The sequence below is a fragment of the Photinus pyralis genome, unplaced genomic scaffold (assembly GCF_008802855.1).
Source record: "Photinus pyralis isolate 1611_PpyrPB1 unplaced genomic scaffold, Ppyr1.3 Ppyr1.4_LG3b, whole genome shotgun sequence".
Classification (NCBI taxonomy): Eukaryota; Metazoa; Arthropoda; class Insecta; order Coleoptera; family Lampyridae; genus Photinus; species Photinus pyralis.
The window spans coordinates 7,508,826-7,527,826 of NW_022170510.1; the positions used below are offsets into that span (position 1 = coordinate 7,508,826).

At 37.6% G+C, this 19,001-nt stretch overlaps 1 protein-coding gene across 1 annotated transcript in view; it reads right to left on the reverse strand.

Moving 5' to 3' along the window:
* Nucleotides 1-4,728: 4,728 nt before the first annotated feature.
* LOC116166769 (lachesin-like) overlaps nt 4,729-19,001 on the reverse strand; it is a 48,541-nt gene continuing 34,268 nt past the window's right edge. Inside the window, exons 3-7 of the mRNA XM_031481876.1 lie at nt 12,704-12,889; nt 12,329-12,650; nt 11,218-11,337; nt 5,539-5,709; nt 4,729-5,145 (exon numbers count right to left, since the gene is read on the reverse strand). Of these exons, the coding sequence (XP_031337736.1) occupies nt 4,913-5,145; nt 5,539-5,709; nt 11,218-11,337; nt 12,329-12,650; nt 12,704-12,889 (1,032 nt within the window). The 3' untranslated portion in view covers nt 4,729-4,912. The remainder of the gene's footprint in view (nt 5,146-5,538; nt 5,710-11,217; nt 11,338-12,328; nt 12,651-12,703; nt 12,890-19,001) is intronic.

Consider the following 19,001-nt stretch of genomic DNA (forward strand, 5'->3'; position numbering starts at 1 on the left):
CAACGCAGAACCACGTTTCTTTGAAAATTCAAATCAGAATAACTTTTGATGTAGGGTATTCGATAAAAAACGAAACGTTTTGGATTCTACGCACCAAAATTTATAAGAAAAAGTCTTTTCCCGGTTAATTGGAAAGTAGTCGTTTTTCGGTGTAAATGCAAAAGCTAGTCTTTCCTATAAATACGTTCCAAAAAAATGGCTTCTATGGATTCTACGCACCAAAATTTATAAGAAAAAGTCTTTTCCCGGTTAATTGGAAAGTAGTCGTTTTTCGGTGTAAATGCAAAAGCTAGTCTTTCCTATAAATACGTTCCAAAAAAATGGCTTCTCCGAAATTGACCGGTCAAAGGCTTATTATCTTATAGATTTTGGCCCGTAGATTCCAAAACTGCTTACGGTTGATGTCTTGTCCCTAAACTGCACCTCAGACTCTTATTTTGAACACCATAGAACTTTTCCTGGTAGATTAGGGCGTTTGTCCTGTTCAATCGACCACACCTTCACTCTTGGACAGTCACATTAAAGGTTACAGGCAAATTAAGTGCTTTTTGAAAAGTAATGTAGGTATATGTGCGATAAAATCCACAGAATTATTTCAAGTGTTACAGACAAATCACTGATTTTTAATAAAAGAAGTGTGTGCAGTTTTGTGTCGAAAATCTATAGAAAAAAGAGAAAAGATAAGCAAAACGAGAAATTAAACCATCGGTAAAAATCTATAAATTTAAAAATAATTACATAAATGTAGGGCCATCATAAGCAGAATCTCGACGTAAACAATTTTTTCGAAGTAAATTAAATTTCAAGATGAAATTAATTATCTTCCTTTTACATATTCCTAAACTTGTTAATTAGAAATAATCCACTTGTTATGCTTCAATGTGATTCTTTCTTACGCTTATTTTGTCTTGAAAAAATAAAACGAATGCGTAATAACCACCATAAGTCATATACGGGGCCTTACAGAAGGGGTATTGTAATCATATTATATACAGTGAGTTTTCTCTTATAGTGGAAATACAGTAGAACGCTATTCCAATAATGTGCAGTTGAATATCAACAAACGTGCACTTGTCAGGCAAATTTAATTAAATATTTGCACTTTACTCGCATTTAATCGACTCAATGTAAAAAAAATGCGTTTTGTTAATTGATATAATACCTAGTCGCTTTAGGAGAGTACCCACATCAAACAGGTTAAAAAGCCATTATGCAAACGTAAATGACCAGAGCGTATTTTCCTCCTAATAATATTAATGCTAGGACCAGGAAAAAATACCGGTAGACACGAGATCCTTACCCCATTCTCTTTCAAATGAGCCGCCTATCGTCGGAGTCGATACAGTTTAATGAAAAATAGTGGAGCGTATACAAATACATACAAATTTTGAAATTGGCATTAGTGTTACTTTTATTCGAAGTGTCTACATATGGAACTTTTTAGAAATGCTTTCGTAAATAGCATTGCGCATTGTTTACATTAGAAATTTCATTGAATACCTTCATAAATAAAACGTACAGCATGCGTTAACAGTAATTTTGAAACCGGTGTTGGTTTTAGTTTCATTCAAGGTGCCTACATATGATATATCGTTTAACTGCTTTCATAAATAAGAAAGTTGTCATTGCGCATGCGCAAAACCAAATTTTAAAACTGGTTGTTAGATTTTCTTGTATTCCAAGTGCCTATGTATTAAATTTTATTTAAATGCTTCACTAAATAAGGAAGTTGGCAATGCGCATGCGCAAAACCAAATTTTGCATCTGGTGTTAGATTTGTAACAACATTTTGAAAAAGTCGTTAATTTTACTTATATTCGTAGTGTTTACATATAAAGTTTCATTTAAATATCTTCATAAATAAAAAAGGTAGCATTGCACATGCGTTAAACCAAGTTTGTGACACTGCGCATGCGCAAAACCAAAAAAATAGGAGTATGCACGGACCTTGGACCAAGCCCTTTCAAATGAGTCCTATATCGCCAAAATCGGTTCAGTGGTTTAGAAGGAGTACGTGTGACGAACAGACGGACGGACGGACGGACTTCAAAGTGCAGCCAATAACGATTTTTCACTTTGAGGAAAATACGCTAATAAAATAACAAAAAGAGACTCACCAATTAAGTTGACGTGTTTTTTTAGACTTGAGATGTCACTGTATATAATAATGTTTCCAAATTTCGACCCTTGCATTTTTTAAAAGTTTTCCTGTTTTGTGTTTCATGTTTTGTATGTTTTTGCATTACAACTCATGTGAGAGAGGTGCGACATCAAAAAGTGTGCGAAAGGAAATTTTCCATTGGCATCTGCTTCGGGCATTTTCTACTTGTTTAAACTAAATCGTGATTTCCAAAAATCCGGGCAGAAAATGTTTACATTGAAAGCTGTCTTGAAAATGAAGATTGACAAGTCATTTAATGGCAATGCCTGGTACGATGGTTTTATGTAAATTAATTATGCCCCGAGTCTATTGCATCGGTAATTGAAATGTGTGAGTAGTTTACATTGAGTGTACCTTGCAGCAGACATAATGCTTGATGTCTAACCGTATATGATATCTGAATGCTTAAGACCTTATAATATGAGAAGCTAAATTAAGGGACATCGTTTAATTACAGACATTTTTGATGAGGGGGAGGGTACGTGCTAGTTTTCCACCGGGTAGATAAAGGTAGCGTTGTTATAATTCCGTTTATCAATTAATCGTTTAGGTCTTCTGTTTGGGAACAACGTATTAGAGACAGCTAATATTCAATATCGTGCGGGAACAATAGCAGCTTAAATTAAAAAATCCCTAAAAAATTCAGAAGTAGAGCGAAGTAAAGGCAAAAACGAATAAACTAAATTACATGTAAGTTGTATGAAAGCGCTTTTGTTTAAAAAAGCTTATTCTATGGCCTTACCTTGCGTTGAAAATGTGACGGTTCCATCAAAAATATTTACTGAGATTTAACCATGATATATGGCTATAATTAAATTTTAACGTAGAGATACTTACCAGTTGGAACAGTATAATCGTAAACCTTTCAGCTTCAGATTCGCTGTATGAAAAGTAATTGACAAATTAAGTTTTGCATAATTTATAAGAGCCCAAGTAACACTCATAAGTTAATGGTGCTTGAAAATAAATATGGGAGTTTAACGTAAAGACATAAAGATTAACAGATCGTTTGCGCAAAACACAATGAAAACCCGTTTGCAAATAGAAATTGACTGTTAAAACTATGCATAGAATGTAGATAACATTTATTAAATCCAAAAACACACGCTCTTGAAGTTTCCGAGCGAAAAGGTCCCGATGTTAATAAGCAGACTAGAATTATGAAGAATTTGTAGTAAAACTCGTTTTGACGTTCTACCATTTCGTCACATTCGTCGAAAATGAAAGTCATGTTAGGTAGGGGGTAGCGATCGATATTATAGTCATAGGTGAAATGTACTCAATTTTGACAATAGAATCAGTTAATGAAAGCGCAATGTGAAAATAGTCTGTAGTTTGTGTCCAGACTACGTTACGTCGAGAGATTTAGGAAAGCACGCGCCCCTCTTGTCGCAACCCTGCCCCCCGGCCAGCAGCGTGCCATCATTCGCATGCCAGAACAAGGGTTGGAAATTTAATTTTGAATCACATTATTTCTGCCGGTTACAAGACGATAAATCGATCTCGGCTTGTTTGCATATCCTCTGGGGCCCAGCTATGACTGTTCCACGTAGCATCGACGAACTCGACTTAGAGCATTAAAAGCTCGAACCATGCGTGCGTCCAATCGGGAAGCTACTGTAATGGATCCAGGCGGATGCCACTACTTCTCTAAATGTAGCGCTAATGTCTATCAACAATGGCTCTGTCATACACATACCTCCATCCAGAGTTCGGCTGTTCGAAACCGCGCGAGCAATTTTTAGGTATTACTTTAATACCTTGGGGGAGGGGGAGGGGTCTGATGGCGAACTCTATTCAACAGGTAAGTCCTGCGACAGGATGTACATCTTCGAGAAATGATATACTGCCGTGGCACTATCTATAGAGAGCCCGCAAGTCGTATGTCGAACAACTTATAAGTTGATTTTAGGTGTCGCGTTACATGAAAAGTTTGCAAGAAAGCTAAACTTCGAAACTGAAATTTATTATTCCTCGAATACTTAATAGGAAATCAATTTGAAATAAATGTGAATCTGGAGATTTAGCCGGTATCGTTGACCTCCCTTAGATTTTACAAATTCACAGTTATCACGGCGGCACGCGTGCCGAAATAGACGAATGTACATATGCCAGGGCATTTTATCAATGTCCAGATCGCGGCAATAGATGTAGTGGAGCATTGGTGGCAAATGGGTACTCGAAGGGCTGACGGGCTGCAAATGGATGGGCCCCAGCATGCGAACGGTTCACGCCTCAAATGTATGTGAGATTGCATGCCTCTTCCGAATTCGCATGGAGGCCACGTCCGCGAATTCAACTCGGCTTCCCGTAATTGAGAATCGTACGCTTAGAGATAATTACTAATAAAGTTACGTCTTCCGTAATCAAAGTCTTGTTTAAAAAATGTCATCTTCGCGCACCTTTTTGAGGTATACCAGAGCGGTCGATATTTATTCATTTATTAACATAATAGTATTAACAAATTATTAAAACATTGTGCTAGAGGTTAATATTATTATAATGTAATAAAATTATAACAGTACCTATTTGTATGTGTACCTTCGATAAGATCAAAAAATAACGGCTACTCCTTTATGCAGATCTCTAATTAGCAACAACAAAGCCTAAACATTGATCTTACTACAGAAATATTTCCTATAACAATCCTTATGATACAGATACTTTATTCAGAGCGATGGATTGCGAAGCACAAATAGATTTGGCACATTATCACCACACTGCACTGTTCACATATCGCACACGGAGACGTCAGAATAGCAACATCAACAAGAGGTGCACCGACCATAGGAAATAAGATGCCCGTATCGATAGCGCTCCCTTGGAGGAAGAGGCGCCAATGTCGGACGTGACTTTATTATCATCAGTTTCTGTGAGTGAACCTTGGAAGCCATTGTACAGTCGATTATTAGAACTTTTTTCCTCCGTGTTTTCCTCTGGCGTGCTCTCCTCATCCGTCTCCGTTTGATCTTGTATTTCCATCTCTGAAATGTTAACAACGTTCCTATAAAACTCGATCGTCGACGAAACAAATTGAATGTGTGGCCATCACGCGTGTACATAAATCTAAAAACTATACGTTAGTTTATCTCCGGAGCTTTGTAAAGTGATCCGACTTTAAAAAGTATGGCGAAATTGAAATAAATTTGCAGCGCAATAAAAAGAAGTGGAAAAATCGAGTCCTTCAAATACTACCAGACATGTAGTATCTCGTAACAGAACCAGCTTTCGATACAAAACCAGTTGTGGCTGAAAATTCAGTGATTTTCTTAAAAAATCCAATTTCATTTTATTGCGCCGCCAATTCTCAACTCAGTCTCATCAGCATTTCATAGTTTTGAAGCTGTAAATCAGAAAGTAATTTGAAACCGGCTTACCATAGAGACGAATGTTACCCTCGGCGTCTCCGATTGAGTTCTTAGAGATGCACTTGTAGCCTCCCAAGTCCGACTTGTGGAAGCGACGTATTACTAGCCGCATCTGAACGCTGTAATACGAGTTGTTGATTTCTGTCATAAAATATTTGTCGTTGGAGATGATCATTTCTCCTGTTCAAATGAAACATAAAAACATGAATTAATCGATTTTGTTCGTGGAGTGCGTTAAGTTCTTCTCCGCAAACCCAAGAGTCGAAAAGTCACTAGGTATACAAATTTTACTCTGCAATTACATTTTCGATAAACTTGTTTTCAATTATGCTCGTCTTGTGCGTCTGACGTTCTCTGTGTCAATATTAACGGAGATACAGGGAATTACAAATTAATGGTACCAGGTTGATTTAAAACACAACCACTCTAACTAAGTGTTTGGAAACTCTTTTAGCGATTCATCAGGCACGTAATTTGTTGATTTTTGGTACTATCTATGACTTCAAACTTAGTCACTTTGACTTGTATCTACCAGACTTTAGGATGCAATGCCAAATCCAAAACTGACTTTATTACTGGCCGAGCGAACAGAAAAACTAAAAATAACATCGCATGAACAAAAAAATAACCTTACAAATTTAACCCCTTACCTAAAAACAGGTGGGGAAAGCTTAAATCAATTTTTTATCAACCGCAACCCACACAATTTTAACTTCCTCTGTCAACGGCGCAACAACAAATAAAATTGGACCAAAACAAACATTTCCCCTCTGCCACGGGAGGGTGAGCCACCCCTAAATGTGCATTTTTTGAGTGTTTGTCATGTTACAGGAAAACTACACTCTTTATCAAAAAAAGGGTGCTTAACTTTTTTGTAGTGCAGAAAATCCTCTATCGATTAGGCATTAACTTGTGATCTATCGCCATTCTAACAACTAAAACAAAACCGCAAATTGATTAGCATTTTTACATTTGACAAAAAACGCATTAGAGGATGATTTAATCCTAGATTTAATCTCATCAAAATACTAAATAACATACTCAAAAAGATGTTCAGCTAAAAGGGAACTCTATTACAAAAATTGGTGACTAAAAACTATCTTGTCGGCCCCCCTAAACTCTCTCGTTGCCGTAGCCGTCTACATCAGAATCTCTAATTACCTACACCTATTCATAGACCTCTTTGTGAGCAAGCTATTTGAACAGATATTGGCCCAAACCGAAATTTTAGAAGGTTGATACCCCCCTCAGGGGAGGAGGTGAGGAACTCTTAAAGCTGCATTTTTTGTTTTTAGCGTTTTACAGGAACTACGCCACTTAGCACGGCGAGGCTACCTTTTTTGTAGTTCAGACAATTCCCTATCAATTGAGGGTACTAACTTTTGATCTATTCCTATTGTAAGAGATTAAACATAACCTTAAAGTCGGTTACTCAGCTTAAATTTGATAACCAATTTTCAGACAAAATATATTTGCATAATACTACCACATTAACTAAAAGTGAGAGAGTCTGTGCAGGGTGCGCCATCTAGATCTTCCCTATTTCAACATTGAATAACTCCGCTATTTCTCTGCCGATTTTGACAAGATTTATTTAGGATATTCAATGCCATTTACTGAAAATAAATTCAAAATATAATTTCGATCAAATAACCGCCTCCATTAGATACATAAAAAGCGACCCCTTTTCAGGCATTTTGCATAGTGTTTGACAGCATTTCGGGCGTAATAGCAGCAATTTCTGTTCTTAAATTAGCTTTTAGTTCTTCAATAGTCTGCGGATTACTCTTCCAGTGCAGGTGCCATCCCAAACTGGCATTTATCTTTTTGTCCAGGGAACGAAGGTCATTCCATCAGGACGTTTGTTATCGTCACGTCTTGTAGTCAACGGCACTTTTCAGGAAACGCTCTCCTTGCTCGTGCAAGAAACATTTCGTGTAACAATTGAGTAACAAGCGGTTTCTCCATATTTTGACTCCGCTGAATCCTGTTGCCTGTCTGAAAATAGACCGGAAGGGAGATATTCAAGATGGCGGTTTTTGGACCACCCTTTTTTTACAGTTCAAGGGTTTGGATTTTGAAATTCTGAAAGTGTATAATCTTCCTCGCTTATTCCTTTTAAACAAATTATTTTTTTTATGCTCCTTGCATGTCCACATTGAGCACTTATCACATACAGCAGAAGGACTCTAGGACAGTATCTGCATTTTTTGCGGCACCTACTGGTCCTGGAGCTATCAGGAGTACATTATGGGCTCTCCTTTTTGATACTGGTGGTTGGGTCTAACCTAATTTTGTCTTTTCGTAAAATATGTGCGTCTGTACTATCACACTTCACAGATGTCTAATCGCAAATAGCCAACTCCGGAAGATTGAACGCGTCTCGACAACCAAAATATTACATGCAAAAAAGGCAGTGGGGTACTGAAATACTCCCCGCGCGAGTGCTGCAGTGTTAAACTGTAAAAATCAATGGGGGTAGGCGGTTCGTACCCCTTTTTTATTTTGGAATTGAAATATCGCCCATCCTTGTCCTTACTTACCGTTTAGGTACGAGTACGAGTACTAATAGCTAACCTCTGGTGGGAGGGCTCATAAAAATTGAAGAGGGCTAAAGGGTGCCAAATTTTTTACTAAGCGCGCGGGCTTTAGAATAATGCGGAACCCTACTACTTTAAATAAAATGCTGATTTGGGGGAGACACAACTGCAACTTACTTCCAGTTCGCAAGGAAATTAATAATAAAGTACTACTTTAATAATTCACTTTGCAGCAATAGGCCACATCCTGCAGGAAGGCTAACATACGTTACCCCCCCCCCCCTCCCTCATTACGTAAAAAAATGTTTTTCTACTAAAACTACTCTCCGGTCTAAACAAGCATTAAGTTCACTCAACACAATTTACCATTGAAATCCTAAAGTTGTGTATAATAAAAGGTCCTACATATTTGGGCACTAATTTAGCCGCATCGAAGATAACATCTTTTCCGATAACCAAATTATCCTACGATATACTGTACAACCCTTCTCCTAAGGTTATAGTGATTCGTAATTGTCACTGAGGTTTGAACTATTCTATGTTCTATATCTTTAACAAGAATTTTAAAACCTTTCGGATCTATCACTAACCTCTAACCTCTTTTTCTCTCTCAAGCGGCTTATAGAAATATGGCATTGCGTTTCGTTACACTCATCCTTCTCCAATAACCATCAGGGTATACAGTCACGCTCTTGCCAAATTCCAAAATGATTTTTTTTTAAATATCAACTTTCTTAAGATTCCAGAATATTAATTTTATATATACATTTTATATATAAATTTTTTTTCGCGATCTCGCAAGATTTCGTAAATCCGTCTTAGGAACTAATTCCAATAAGTTATGATCTTCAAAAACATTTAAGTGTATAATAAAAGGGCCTACATAATTATTTGGGCACTAATTTAGCTGTATAACATTTAGCCGCATCGAAGACAACAAAATTTTTCGATAACCAAATTACCCTACGATATACAGTACATCCCTTCTCCTAAGGTTATAGTGATTCGTAATTGTCACTGAGGTTTGAACTATTCTATGTTCTATATCTTTAACAAGAATTTTAAAACCGTTCGGATCTATCACTAACCTCTAACCTCTTTTTCCCTCTCAAGCGCCTTATAGATCCTATGGCATTGCGTTTCGTTACACTCATCCTTCTCCAATAACCATCAGCTTGTACAGTCACACTCGTGCCAAATCACGAGGTGATTTTTTTAAATATCAACTTTATTAAGATTCCAGAATAGTTTTTTTGCACGATCTCTTGCAAGATTTTGTAAATCCGTCATAGGAACTAATTCCAATAAGATACGCTCTTCAAAAACATTTCTATGATAATTGCTAAGATTTCGAAGTTGTTTCCTGAAAACACTTCCAAGAAGGCACTCTTAGGAAACTACTAAGAATATTTACAAAAACGTCCCAGAAAACTTTTTTTCAAAAACCCCAAGAATTTTTTGTTCAAATTCTAAGATTTTTTCGTAGGTTTGTCGCAAGATTTGGAAAGTAATCTAAAAAAAGTTTCTTAGGTGGACGTTAATGAAAAGACGAAAATCTTTTTAAACATTCCCATTAAAAATGATTGGAAAATTACGAGGACGCTTTCTAAGAAGATTCTTGGCCATAATTCCTTGTCAAGAAGAAAGGTATGATTTACAGGTGGGTTTTCTAAAAAAACTTCCAGCAATCGCCTGTTTTTAAATTGAAGAAATGTTTTTCCCTGTTAACCCCATTTTCAACAATAAATCAAGAGAAAATAAAAATAATTTATGGCACAAATTGATCGCTTTCATATTCGCCTCTATGGCAAATAGTAACGAATATCCCCAGGGAATAAATATTTATAAGATTCATTGTCCCCAGCTTCAGCGGAGTACAATTATCTGGGACTTTCCTGTGCATTTAATGTTTTTTGTGTTGATTTTTTCACTTTCGAATTAGCAAATCGTACACTCAGCTTCAAAACGTCTTTTTAATGTTCCCTGTTTCAAAATATTTATTGGGCAGTTTTCGCGCTCTAAACTTAGATATTTCATGTCCAAATCGCGACTTTCAAAAGATTTGGCCCAAAAAATAAATTTCAGAAACATTCCTGGAATTTTAAGTATGCACATAAAACGTATGAATTTTAATGTCAAAAATATTTTAGTGTAGTACATAACCTTTTCAGCAATTTCCCCTTGGTAAAAAACGACACATTAAAAAAAGGTATAATTTGTCTCCTTGTAACTACTGAACACATAGTCTCCAAAAGGTGTCCAATGACGAGTTGAGTCGATTTGTGAAAAGTTGCATGGCTGAATTATGCAATGAGGCCGTGTCAGGTAAAGAATTTTCAAATTATGCCACTTTATGTCGTACCAGAAGTTGACCCACCCTACCCTATTTTGTTTTAATTTCGATACAGGAGTCCATCAACCCAAAAGTTTTTCAAAGTGTACAATATTTTATAAGGAACACTTTGAGAATATGTGGTTAAACATGTATAAATAAAGAAAATAGGGACAGCCAACTTCCGGTATACCAGAAAATCATATAAAATTGAATAAAAAGGAATAGCCAGTCAATCTGTGAACCAAGTGAATCTGAATTGGAGTATATCGCTAGTCTTTAAACCAGCATTGTTACATTAACCGTTACGGTTTAAAGGAGCAAAATGGTCTGCATGAGTTTATAGCCGAAAAACCTAGGAAACAGGAAGCCTCACAATTATGTGTAATATCGAAATCGTTTTCATGTGCACTTTATTCAAACCCAAAATATATGACAGCCTCCCTTACAAACTCTTTTTCTTATTGCCGCCATTTTGAATCCACAAAGGGATGAAAATGGCGGTTTGTTGAGACACACGTCGTTCACTTTGGTCTGTACTAGCTCGGTTTGCATCAAAATACTAAACGTAAGCTCTAGCACTTAAAGATTTTTAAGCGCAAAACGAGCAGAATTCAACCCTGAAAAGTTGCGAAATCTTGGTAGCTAGACATTGGTAACCCCAGAATTTTATATCTCCGTTAATAGCTTCCAACACAAATCAGCACAAAACGAGCACAAATAAATGTGTGCAGGATATTTCGGTTGTCGATGTGGGAGAACAGTCGATGCACATCTTGTTCATATAAAATATACAATAAAATCAGCTTTTAATACCGTTTTCTCTCGTCCAGTAATTAATAGCTTTCGGCGAAGCTTCCACGTGACATTGTAACGTAACGTCGGTGTGGGCGGGCGCCCCGACCAATTGATTAGGAACCTGGATTAAGGGATGAACTGAAACAATACAAGATTTCAGCGCAGGCAAACGTATTTTAAATGGGAGTAACATCGAGTTACGACAATTATACCGAAATGGTCGGAAGAGGTGCGAACGAACTGGGAGAGATAGCGGCTTGAAGGATGAGCTGGCGGACCAGTGAGTCATAACAAGTAAGATAAGACCCTATAATATAAGTACTCCTGCACGAATAGGTTTAACTGCGCGTACTTTACTTTTTATCGGCCTGCGGAGACTTCTTGGTGCCCTCTACACCAACATTCTTAAGAGATGACTTTCAATTTCAGACTTTACACAGTTTATTTACTCAGCGGCCTGAGTAGGGCGGCCGTGAATGTATAGCTGAAAATTCATCCCCCTCGACGATAAAACTTTGGAGCACGATCGAATTATTCACTATATTGTGGCTCGGGCAGCGCAACCAAAAGCTGATAACAACAAGTGCTCAAAATGATTGACTGGTTAACTCTTATACCCTAAGTAAAGGAAATTGAAATTGTTTTAAAACTTATTTGGGTATTTAAAGTATGCGCCCCGCTTTGTCGCAACTTGCATTTGCCTTGCCTAGTTGGATTTAAAACAATGTAAATTTCGTTTTACGAAGAAAATGAACCGAACCGGTCTCCGCAATATTTACTCGATAAGTAAACGCGGCAGTATCACATAAAATCTCTCATTTAGTTCGTAAATTTTGAACCGGTAAAAAGCGACGGCGCTTGGCGTACACGTCGGAAAATGATTGAAATCGCGCTACCCTGCGTTTGTATTTATGGTTATATTTATAATCAGTCGGCATTGTCGGCGCGCGTCCATTACTCCGGGCTATTGTGGCGTGTGCATCCCGCAGCATCCATATTCAAATGTACTTTAGCAGCAATTGTTCATTTTACATTTTTGTTAATATCAGCATTCAGAAAATAAGCGAATGAGTCACGTCATTCCCTTGCCCAATTTCGTAAAAGCTAGTGATTAAAAATGTTTACTTACAGTGTACATGTAACATCATTCTTTTGCTTACAGATGGAGGTACTCCATTGGCTGCGATGCATAAATAGGCGCCCATTTCGGAACGCGTCACCTTCGTTAGGGTGAGCATTTCGCCTTCCACCGATGTCAATCTACTTTTACCACTGGGTCCCATTCGAGCGATTATTTCTCCACCGTCTTCCCTCCTCCAAACTATCCGAGGTTTGGGATATCCTCTTGCCTTACATATTAACTTAGCGGATCCACCCTCGGGCACCATCATATCTCCCGACGTTTCCTCGTATATAATATCTGGAGGAATTACCACCTCCAAATATGCAGTCTAAAACAACTACCTACATCAAACAACCTATTTCGGATCGCTCCGCTACGTACCTGCATTTTCATAGGATCTGTATTTACTTGACACATATATTGTCCCCTATCCTCCCTCTTCACACTACGAATACTAAGGGTCCAAGTGTTATAATCATTGTGAGTCACCGACAAACGTGCATTATTAGTGATGACATGTTCGTGAATGGCCAAAATTGCCTTTGTGTCTGCTTTTATCCACGCCACCTAATAATCGAGTATTCCAATTATTACATCCCTTAAAATTTTGTTTGTAGATACGATATTTATTTAAGGATTTACAAACAAAATTCCTCTCCCATATTGAAATCGTTAATAAATACAAATTGACCTTCCCTGGTGAAACAACAAAAGTAGGTAAGAGGGTGAAGCGAAAAATCAAATCTGACATTATTAAAGTATAAATATAATAAATTTTATTCGCGCAAAGAGGGGAAGGTTTAGAAACGTTGTAAACACGGGCCATTTCTTTTATTTTAGTTTGCATAATAACAAGAAAGACATCTGTCTACCCAACTTGCAGCTTGTGTCAATTGGTTGTTATGGCTTGTTTTCGATTAATAGGAAGTAACAAAGGGGAAAAGCTTTCCATTATAAGCTACACATTATAATGAATAGTAGTAGGACGTAGCCTGATGTTAACCTCCCGCCAGCGCGTCCCCATTCCAAAATTCAAAATTAAAGTGTGATTTTGTTGAGAATAAAGTAGTAATACTGATAGTGGGTTGGTTTTCTCCCAAAATCTTTGTGGGACCCTTATACAGGGTCATTCTTGACGGCCGTCAGAAAGATATGGAGAACCTGTGAAAATGAAACTAAACTGATAAGTCCCCTAAGGGTTCTGGCACATGATGAATTGCACTAAAATATTTTCAAGATGGCGCCACATCTGCAAATGCCGGAAGTAGCCATCAACTTTGTTATTTTAAATAGGGGCCCCCTATTCTACATAGTTGACCTTTTGCTCCACGGGCTTCGTCGATAATCAAGTTTTTATGTCAAAAATTGAATTTGCAGGGGTAATTTAAAAAATTTATTATTCGAAAACGATAAGCGATATTGCAAAACAGTTTTCAATGCTTTATTAAGGAAAAATCAAATTTTCTTATGGTATACGAAACCGTCTAAAAAAGTGAGAGACTACGTCACATTTTCAAAAGTCTCAACTTTTAAATTTTTACATATCCGTAACTCTATTTTTTCAAATGGCACTCCCCATTTTTTCTTCACTGTCGTTTTCCTTTTTCATTTGATACAAAATATTAAAGGCTGCTTCAAACGGTTTCCGAGATATTCAATGTTTTAGTTACTACTTGTAGCAAATTGATAGAAAAATTATCGTTTTTTTCCGAAAGATTCCCTAACAAGGCGCGGCCCACGTCCCACAGAGGCTACAATGCGCAAATTACCACAAAAATTGCAGGAATAACAAACAAAAATACAAAAAAGAAAGCCTGTGGTTAGACTCTGAAGAACAAGAAATAACTGTACTGGCTTATTTTGCTGCAAATCCAACTACATCGCTTAATGATATTCAAAGAGACTTATTTTTTATCAATTTGCTACAAAAAGTAATTAAAAGATGGACTATCTCGGAAACCGTTTGAAGCAGCCTTTGACATTTTGTATCAAATGAAAGGTTTCAGAAATAGGAAAACAACAGTGAAGAAAAAAATGGTGGGTGCCATTTGAAAAAATTGAGTTACGCAAAATTTAAAAATTTTAAAGTTTAGGGCGTTTAAAAAGTGACATAGTCGCACGTTTTTAGACGGTTGCACATACCATAAGAAAAGTCGATCTTTCCTTAATCAAGTCGTGAAAATTGCTTTGCAATATCTCTTACCGTTTTCGAATAATACATTTTTAAAATTATCCCTGCAAATTCAATTTTTGACATAAAAACTTGAATATCGACGAAGCCCTTGGAGCAAAGGGTCAACTATGGGGTATCGTTGCCAAATTCGACGTAGAATCCTAAAATGTAGAAAACATAGAGAGTCGCTATTTAAAATAACAAAGTTAATGGCTACTTCCGGCATTTGCCGAAGTGGTGCCATCATGAAAATATTTTAGTTCATTTTATCATATGCCAAAACCTTTAAGGAACTTAGTTTCATTTTCGAAGGTTCTCCATGTCTTTCTAACTGATGCTCGTCAAGAATGACCCTGTATAGTCTGTCCCAGATCCAAAAGAACTCTCGTCATCCACGGCGGCGTATGGCATGCAGCTGTTACCAACGCTGCAAGTTCTGCTTCGATGATTAAGGCATTATCAACCTACACGATAACTTAGTCTTAGTCCGTATTCTTTAGTTGAAAGAACCAATAGCGCTATTTGGAGAACTAGAGAAGTCACCGTGACGGTGTCCCTAGCAATTAAAGCACCCTTTTCCGATTGGAGCCATACGATATTCAGCGAACATGCCTCACGGCATTAGTCTTTAGCTACCTGCGGGACAGACCTGTAGAAGCTGGAGATGCTCTAGATTCAGTTTCGGGTGACTATGGAAAGTTGCACCAGTCGGTGAACTTATCGAAATCTCCGATGATTGGTCAATGGTGGTCACGACTCGGCGATTAGTAAGACCAACTGTCTACAACCCTCGGCAGAAACCACGTCAAGGATGAGTGGTAGTAACAAAATCCATACGGGAGAATGCTCAGAGGTACTGGGTGCCCTCTTCATGCAAGTGAAAAAACGGTTAAGGGGTGTCAAGTCACATACTTCCTCCGAGATGGATCTATTTTCCAAGGCAGATGGGCGAGAAAGGGACATTACCTAGCTCCTGTAAAAAAAATATTGGGAATACTTAATCTACAGTACAAGATTAGACACGTTTCACCGGTAGGTCGTGTAGCCGATCCATACACGACAGCCTATGACTCACAATTATGCACCCTTCAAAATATGTAGAGGCCAGCATCCAGGACATCCCCAACCTTTACTTCATTTTTGCGATTTACTGCTAGGGCAGATACTGATATTACAATGGTTTATGTAAAAGCTTGGGCTTTTGAGGATCTACTTCCCAGCTTAACTATTTGTATTACAATTCGGTTATGTAGCGTACAATTCCTTGCCTAGGTGGTGGAGGGCCAATTCCTCTAGCACTTGCTGAAGGGCAAGACTGTTTACAATATACTCCTATGGTATTACAAGTGGGTCATGAAGGATAGCTTCTCTTTCCTATGTAAAGGATGGAAGACTTGTCCCTACAGTACTTGCCAAAGCATGGGAAAGAAAACAAGTTTTTACGATCTGCTATTCCAAGGTAAGTATTGGTATTGCACTTTTTTAGGTAATCACTAATCAGTCATTCAATTTATGTCTGGCTAACGCCTTTTTCAACCTCATACCATCCCGTGGTATAGCCTATTTTCACTGACGAAGCCCTCATGACCGAGGAACTTCCGGGATAAGAAGTCAAGCCTGTACCAAGTGCCAACGGTCTATGAGAGGGCGGATGAGTGGGTACAGGTGGACACCCTGTTGTCCAAGAAGTGAGAAAGGCCAAAGGTCAAAGGCGGAATAATTCTTCGGGATCAACGGCGTAACGATAGAGAACGTCTGAGGAAACCACTCCGCTAAAGAGCTCACGGTATCCCTTGAGAAGTACAAGAGAAAGATGGAAGGAAATATGGATTCTTCGAATAATTTTCCGAAGGAAGAAAAACAATAAGGATAAGGAAAAGGAGAAAATAAGGATGGGAACTTGGAACGTCAAAAGTCTATTGAAGGAGGAAAACCTTGAAAATCTACAGAGAAATTAATAAAAACAGATTTGATTGGAGTAAGTAAAACAAGGGAGGAGGGACTGGGTCAGGAAAACTCTGGTGATGGAAAGTTTTTTTACAGTGGTAAAAAAAGGGGAAACCGGAGTAAGATTTATAGCCAGGAAAAACTTTCCAGGTGTGTAAGCAAAGTGATTTATGGCTGTGATAGAGTGATGGCTCTACAGTTTAACCCTGTGCTAAGGGATATGTTAGTGATTCAAGACGTGTACATGCCAACCATTGCTCATGATGATGAGGAAGTAGGAGTGTACAGAATGATAGAAAATATAATCGAGGAAGTGGGTGGTTCTTATAAAATCGTATGGGGCGGCTGGAATGCAGTGGTGGGAATTGGAAAAGATTGGAATGCGGTTGGCATGTATGGATTGGGAAAAACAGGCGATAGACTGGTAGCCGGTAGGTTTCTGCAAACACACAAAAGTGGTAGTTACCAACACATGGTTTAGTAACCATAAGGGAAGACTGTTATGCCTAGAAATCTCCTAGAGACCATGACCAAACGCAAATTGATTTCATACTTGTACAAGAAAGATACACAAACTGTTACCAGGCGCCGATATTTATAGTGATCTACTTATGTCAAACATCAGAATTAGGCTTAAAATCGTGAAAAGAGCACGAAAAGAACAAATTAACGTTTATGGACAAGGATGAAGTGAGGAACTGTTAGATGAAGAAATAATTAATTAATCTAAAGTCACTACAAGTTGAGGAAGATGTAGGGTGTAAGTGGAACAGAATCAAGACAGAAATAATCAAAGCCAAAACTGAAGAGAAAGTTGGATATAAGAAAGGAATAAGATCAAAGAAACCCTAGATAAATCAAGAAATGATCCTTACCAAAGAAAAAAGAAGACAATATCGGAGGCTAAATACGGAGTTGAAAAAAAAAACTGATGAAGCTAAGAAAAGGTGGTGGGGAAATCAATGTAATGAAATAGAAAGAGAGCGATGCCTTAGAAGACCCACGCAGTATACCCGTATAATGCCCTTAATAAAAATCAATCCGTGTTACTATAATTACAAATCCAACAGATTTTATCAATCAAGCATAGTCAGGCTAAAAACAGCGCACGGTAGATTTCCAGCGCATTTGCACAGAATAAATTTGATTCCCTCGGCACAGTGCACGTTTTGTAATTATGAGGTAGCAGATTTGAATCATTTAGTGCTCGCCTGTCCGCAGAATACAAATTACACGAATATCATGATGGAAGACTTACTCAAGCTGGGTTTGACACACCCTCTCGATGTACCAACAATTCTAAGTACCAACGATAAGGGAGTTTATGACATTTTAGTCCGTTTTGTAGCTGCAAGTAAACTACCGTTGTAATTGTAACCCGTGGTCTACCTATGTTTTGTGTGAAGTCGCTTTGATCGGCCCCAAAGCGTGAAACGTATAAATCCTTGTTTAGTCCTCTGGTTTCTCTAATGTAGGCTAAAATGGGCAAGATCCCGAAAGCCTTAAAAAAAATTTAAAAAAAAATAAATAGAAAAGCTTAATAGTATAGGAAGGCACGATATTACTTACAACAGGATTAAAGAGGTTATCTGGGACTGGAAACAGAAGAATTAGTCTGTCCTGGCATTATAGGGGGAATCAGGTAAGCTACGGAGATAGATGGTATTTCAGTAGAGATATTAAGGTGTCTTCAGGAAAAAGTTATGAAGGAACGGCGAAATGACCTGAAGATTTCGTGAAGACTCTGATTTGATTATGATCTGTGGGAAAAATTGTTATGCTGTACGGATGTGAAACGTTGACAATTTTGAAAAAGGATACGAAAAGAACTAAAGAATGCTTGGAATATAGTGGTCTGACAGGATTAGGAACGAATAGGCACTACAAAGAATAGGAGAAGGAGAATCTTTGTTTAGAACAATATTTTCAGAAGGAAAAGAATGTGGCTTAGTCATGGTGCTAAGAGAGGTAATAGTTTACTTAGGACACGATCGAAGGAGTCCTAGGGGTACAAGCCACAGAGAAAAAGGAGAGTGAAGATGGTAGACGATCTGAAAGATGGAAGAGGATACGCGGAAAAGAAAGGCAATGTATAGAGAAGAGTGGAGACGGCAAAATAGAACCTGCGTATAGCAGGAAACCAACACAAACACAATGAATAATGGCAAACCTGTAATTTCCCCACTATATTTAGGAAATGTAATATTGAAGAAGTATTATAATAGCCATTTCTTTATATATCTTCTGAAAGCAATGCTCAAAAATAAAAATGTCACGTTCTAAAGAATTCTTTCCTGTTATTTTGCAACTAAAATACGACCTCGGACCGGAAAAATAAACTTATTATAGTTTTTGGGCGTCGGATTTTATGTGTCAAGAGCATTTCGTAAAAAATTTGATTCTTTGTTCCACCCTTGTTAATTTCCACGAGAAACCTTAACATTAACAACAAGAGAAATCAATTTAACGATACACATTTTTCCTCTCATCTTCGAAATTCAGATTACAAAGTTTACACATAAATAGCCTTCCAAAGAAGTAACCTCCTTTATCGTCTAC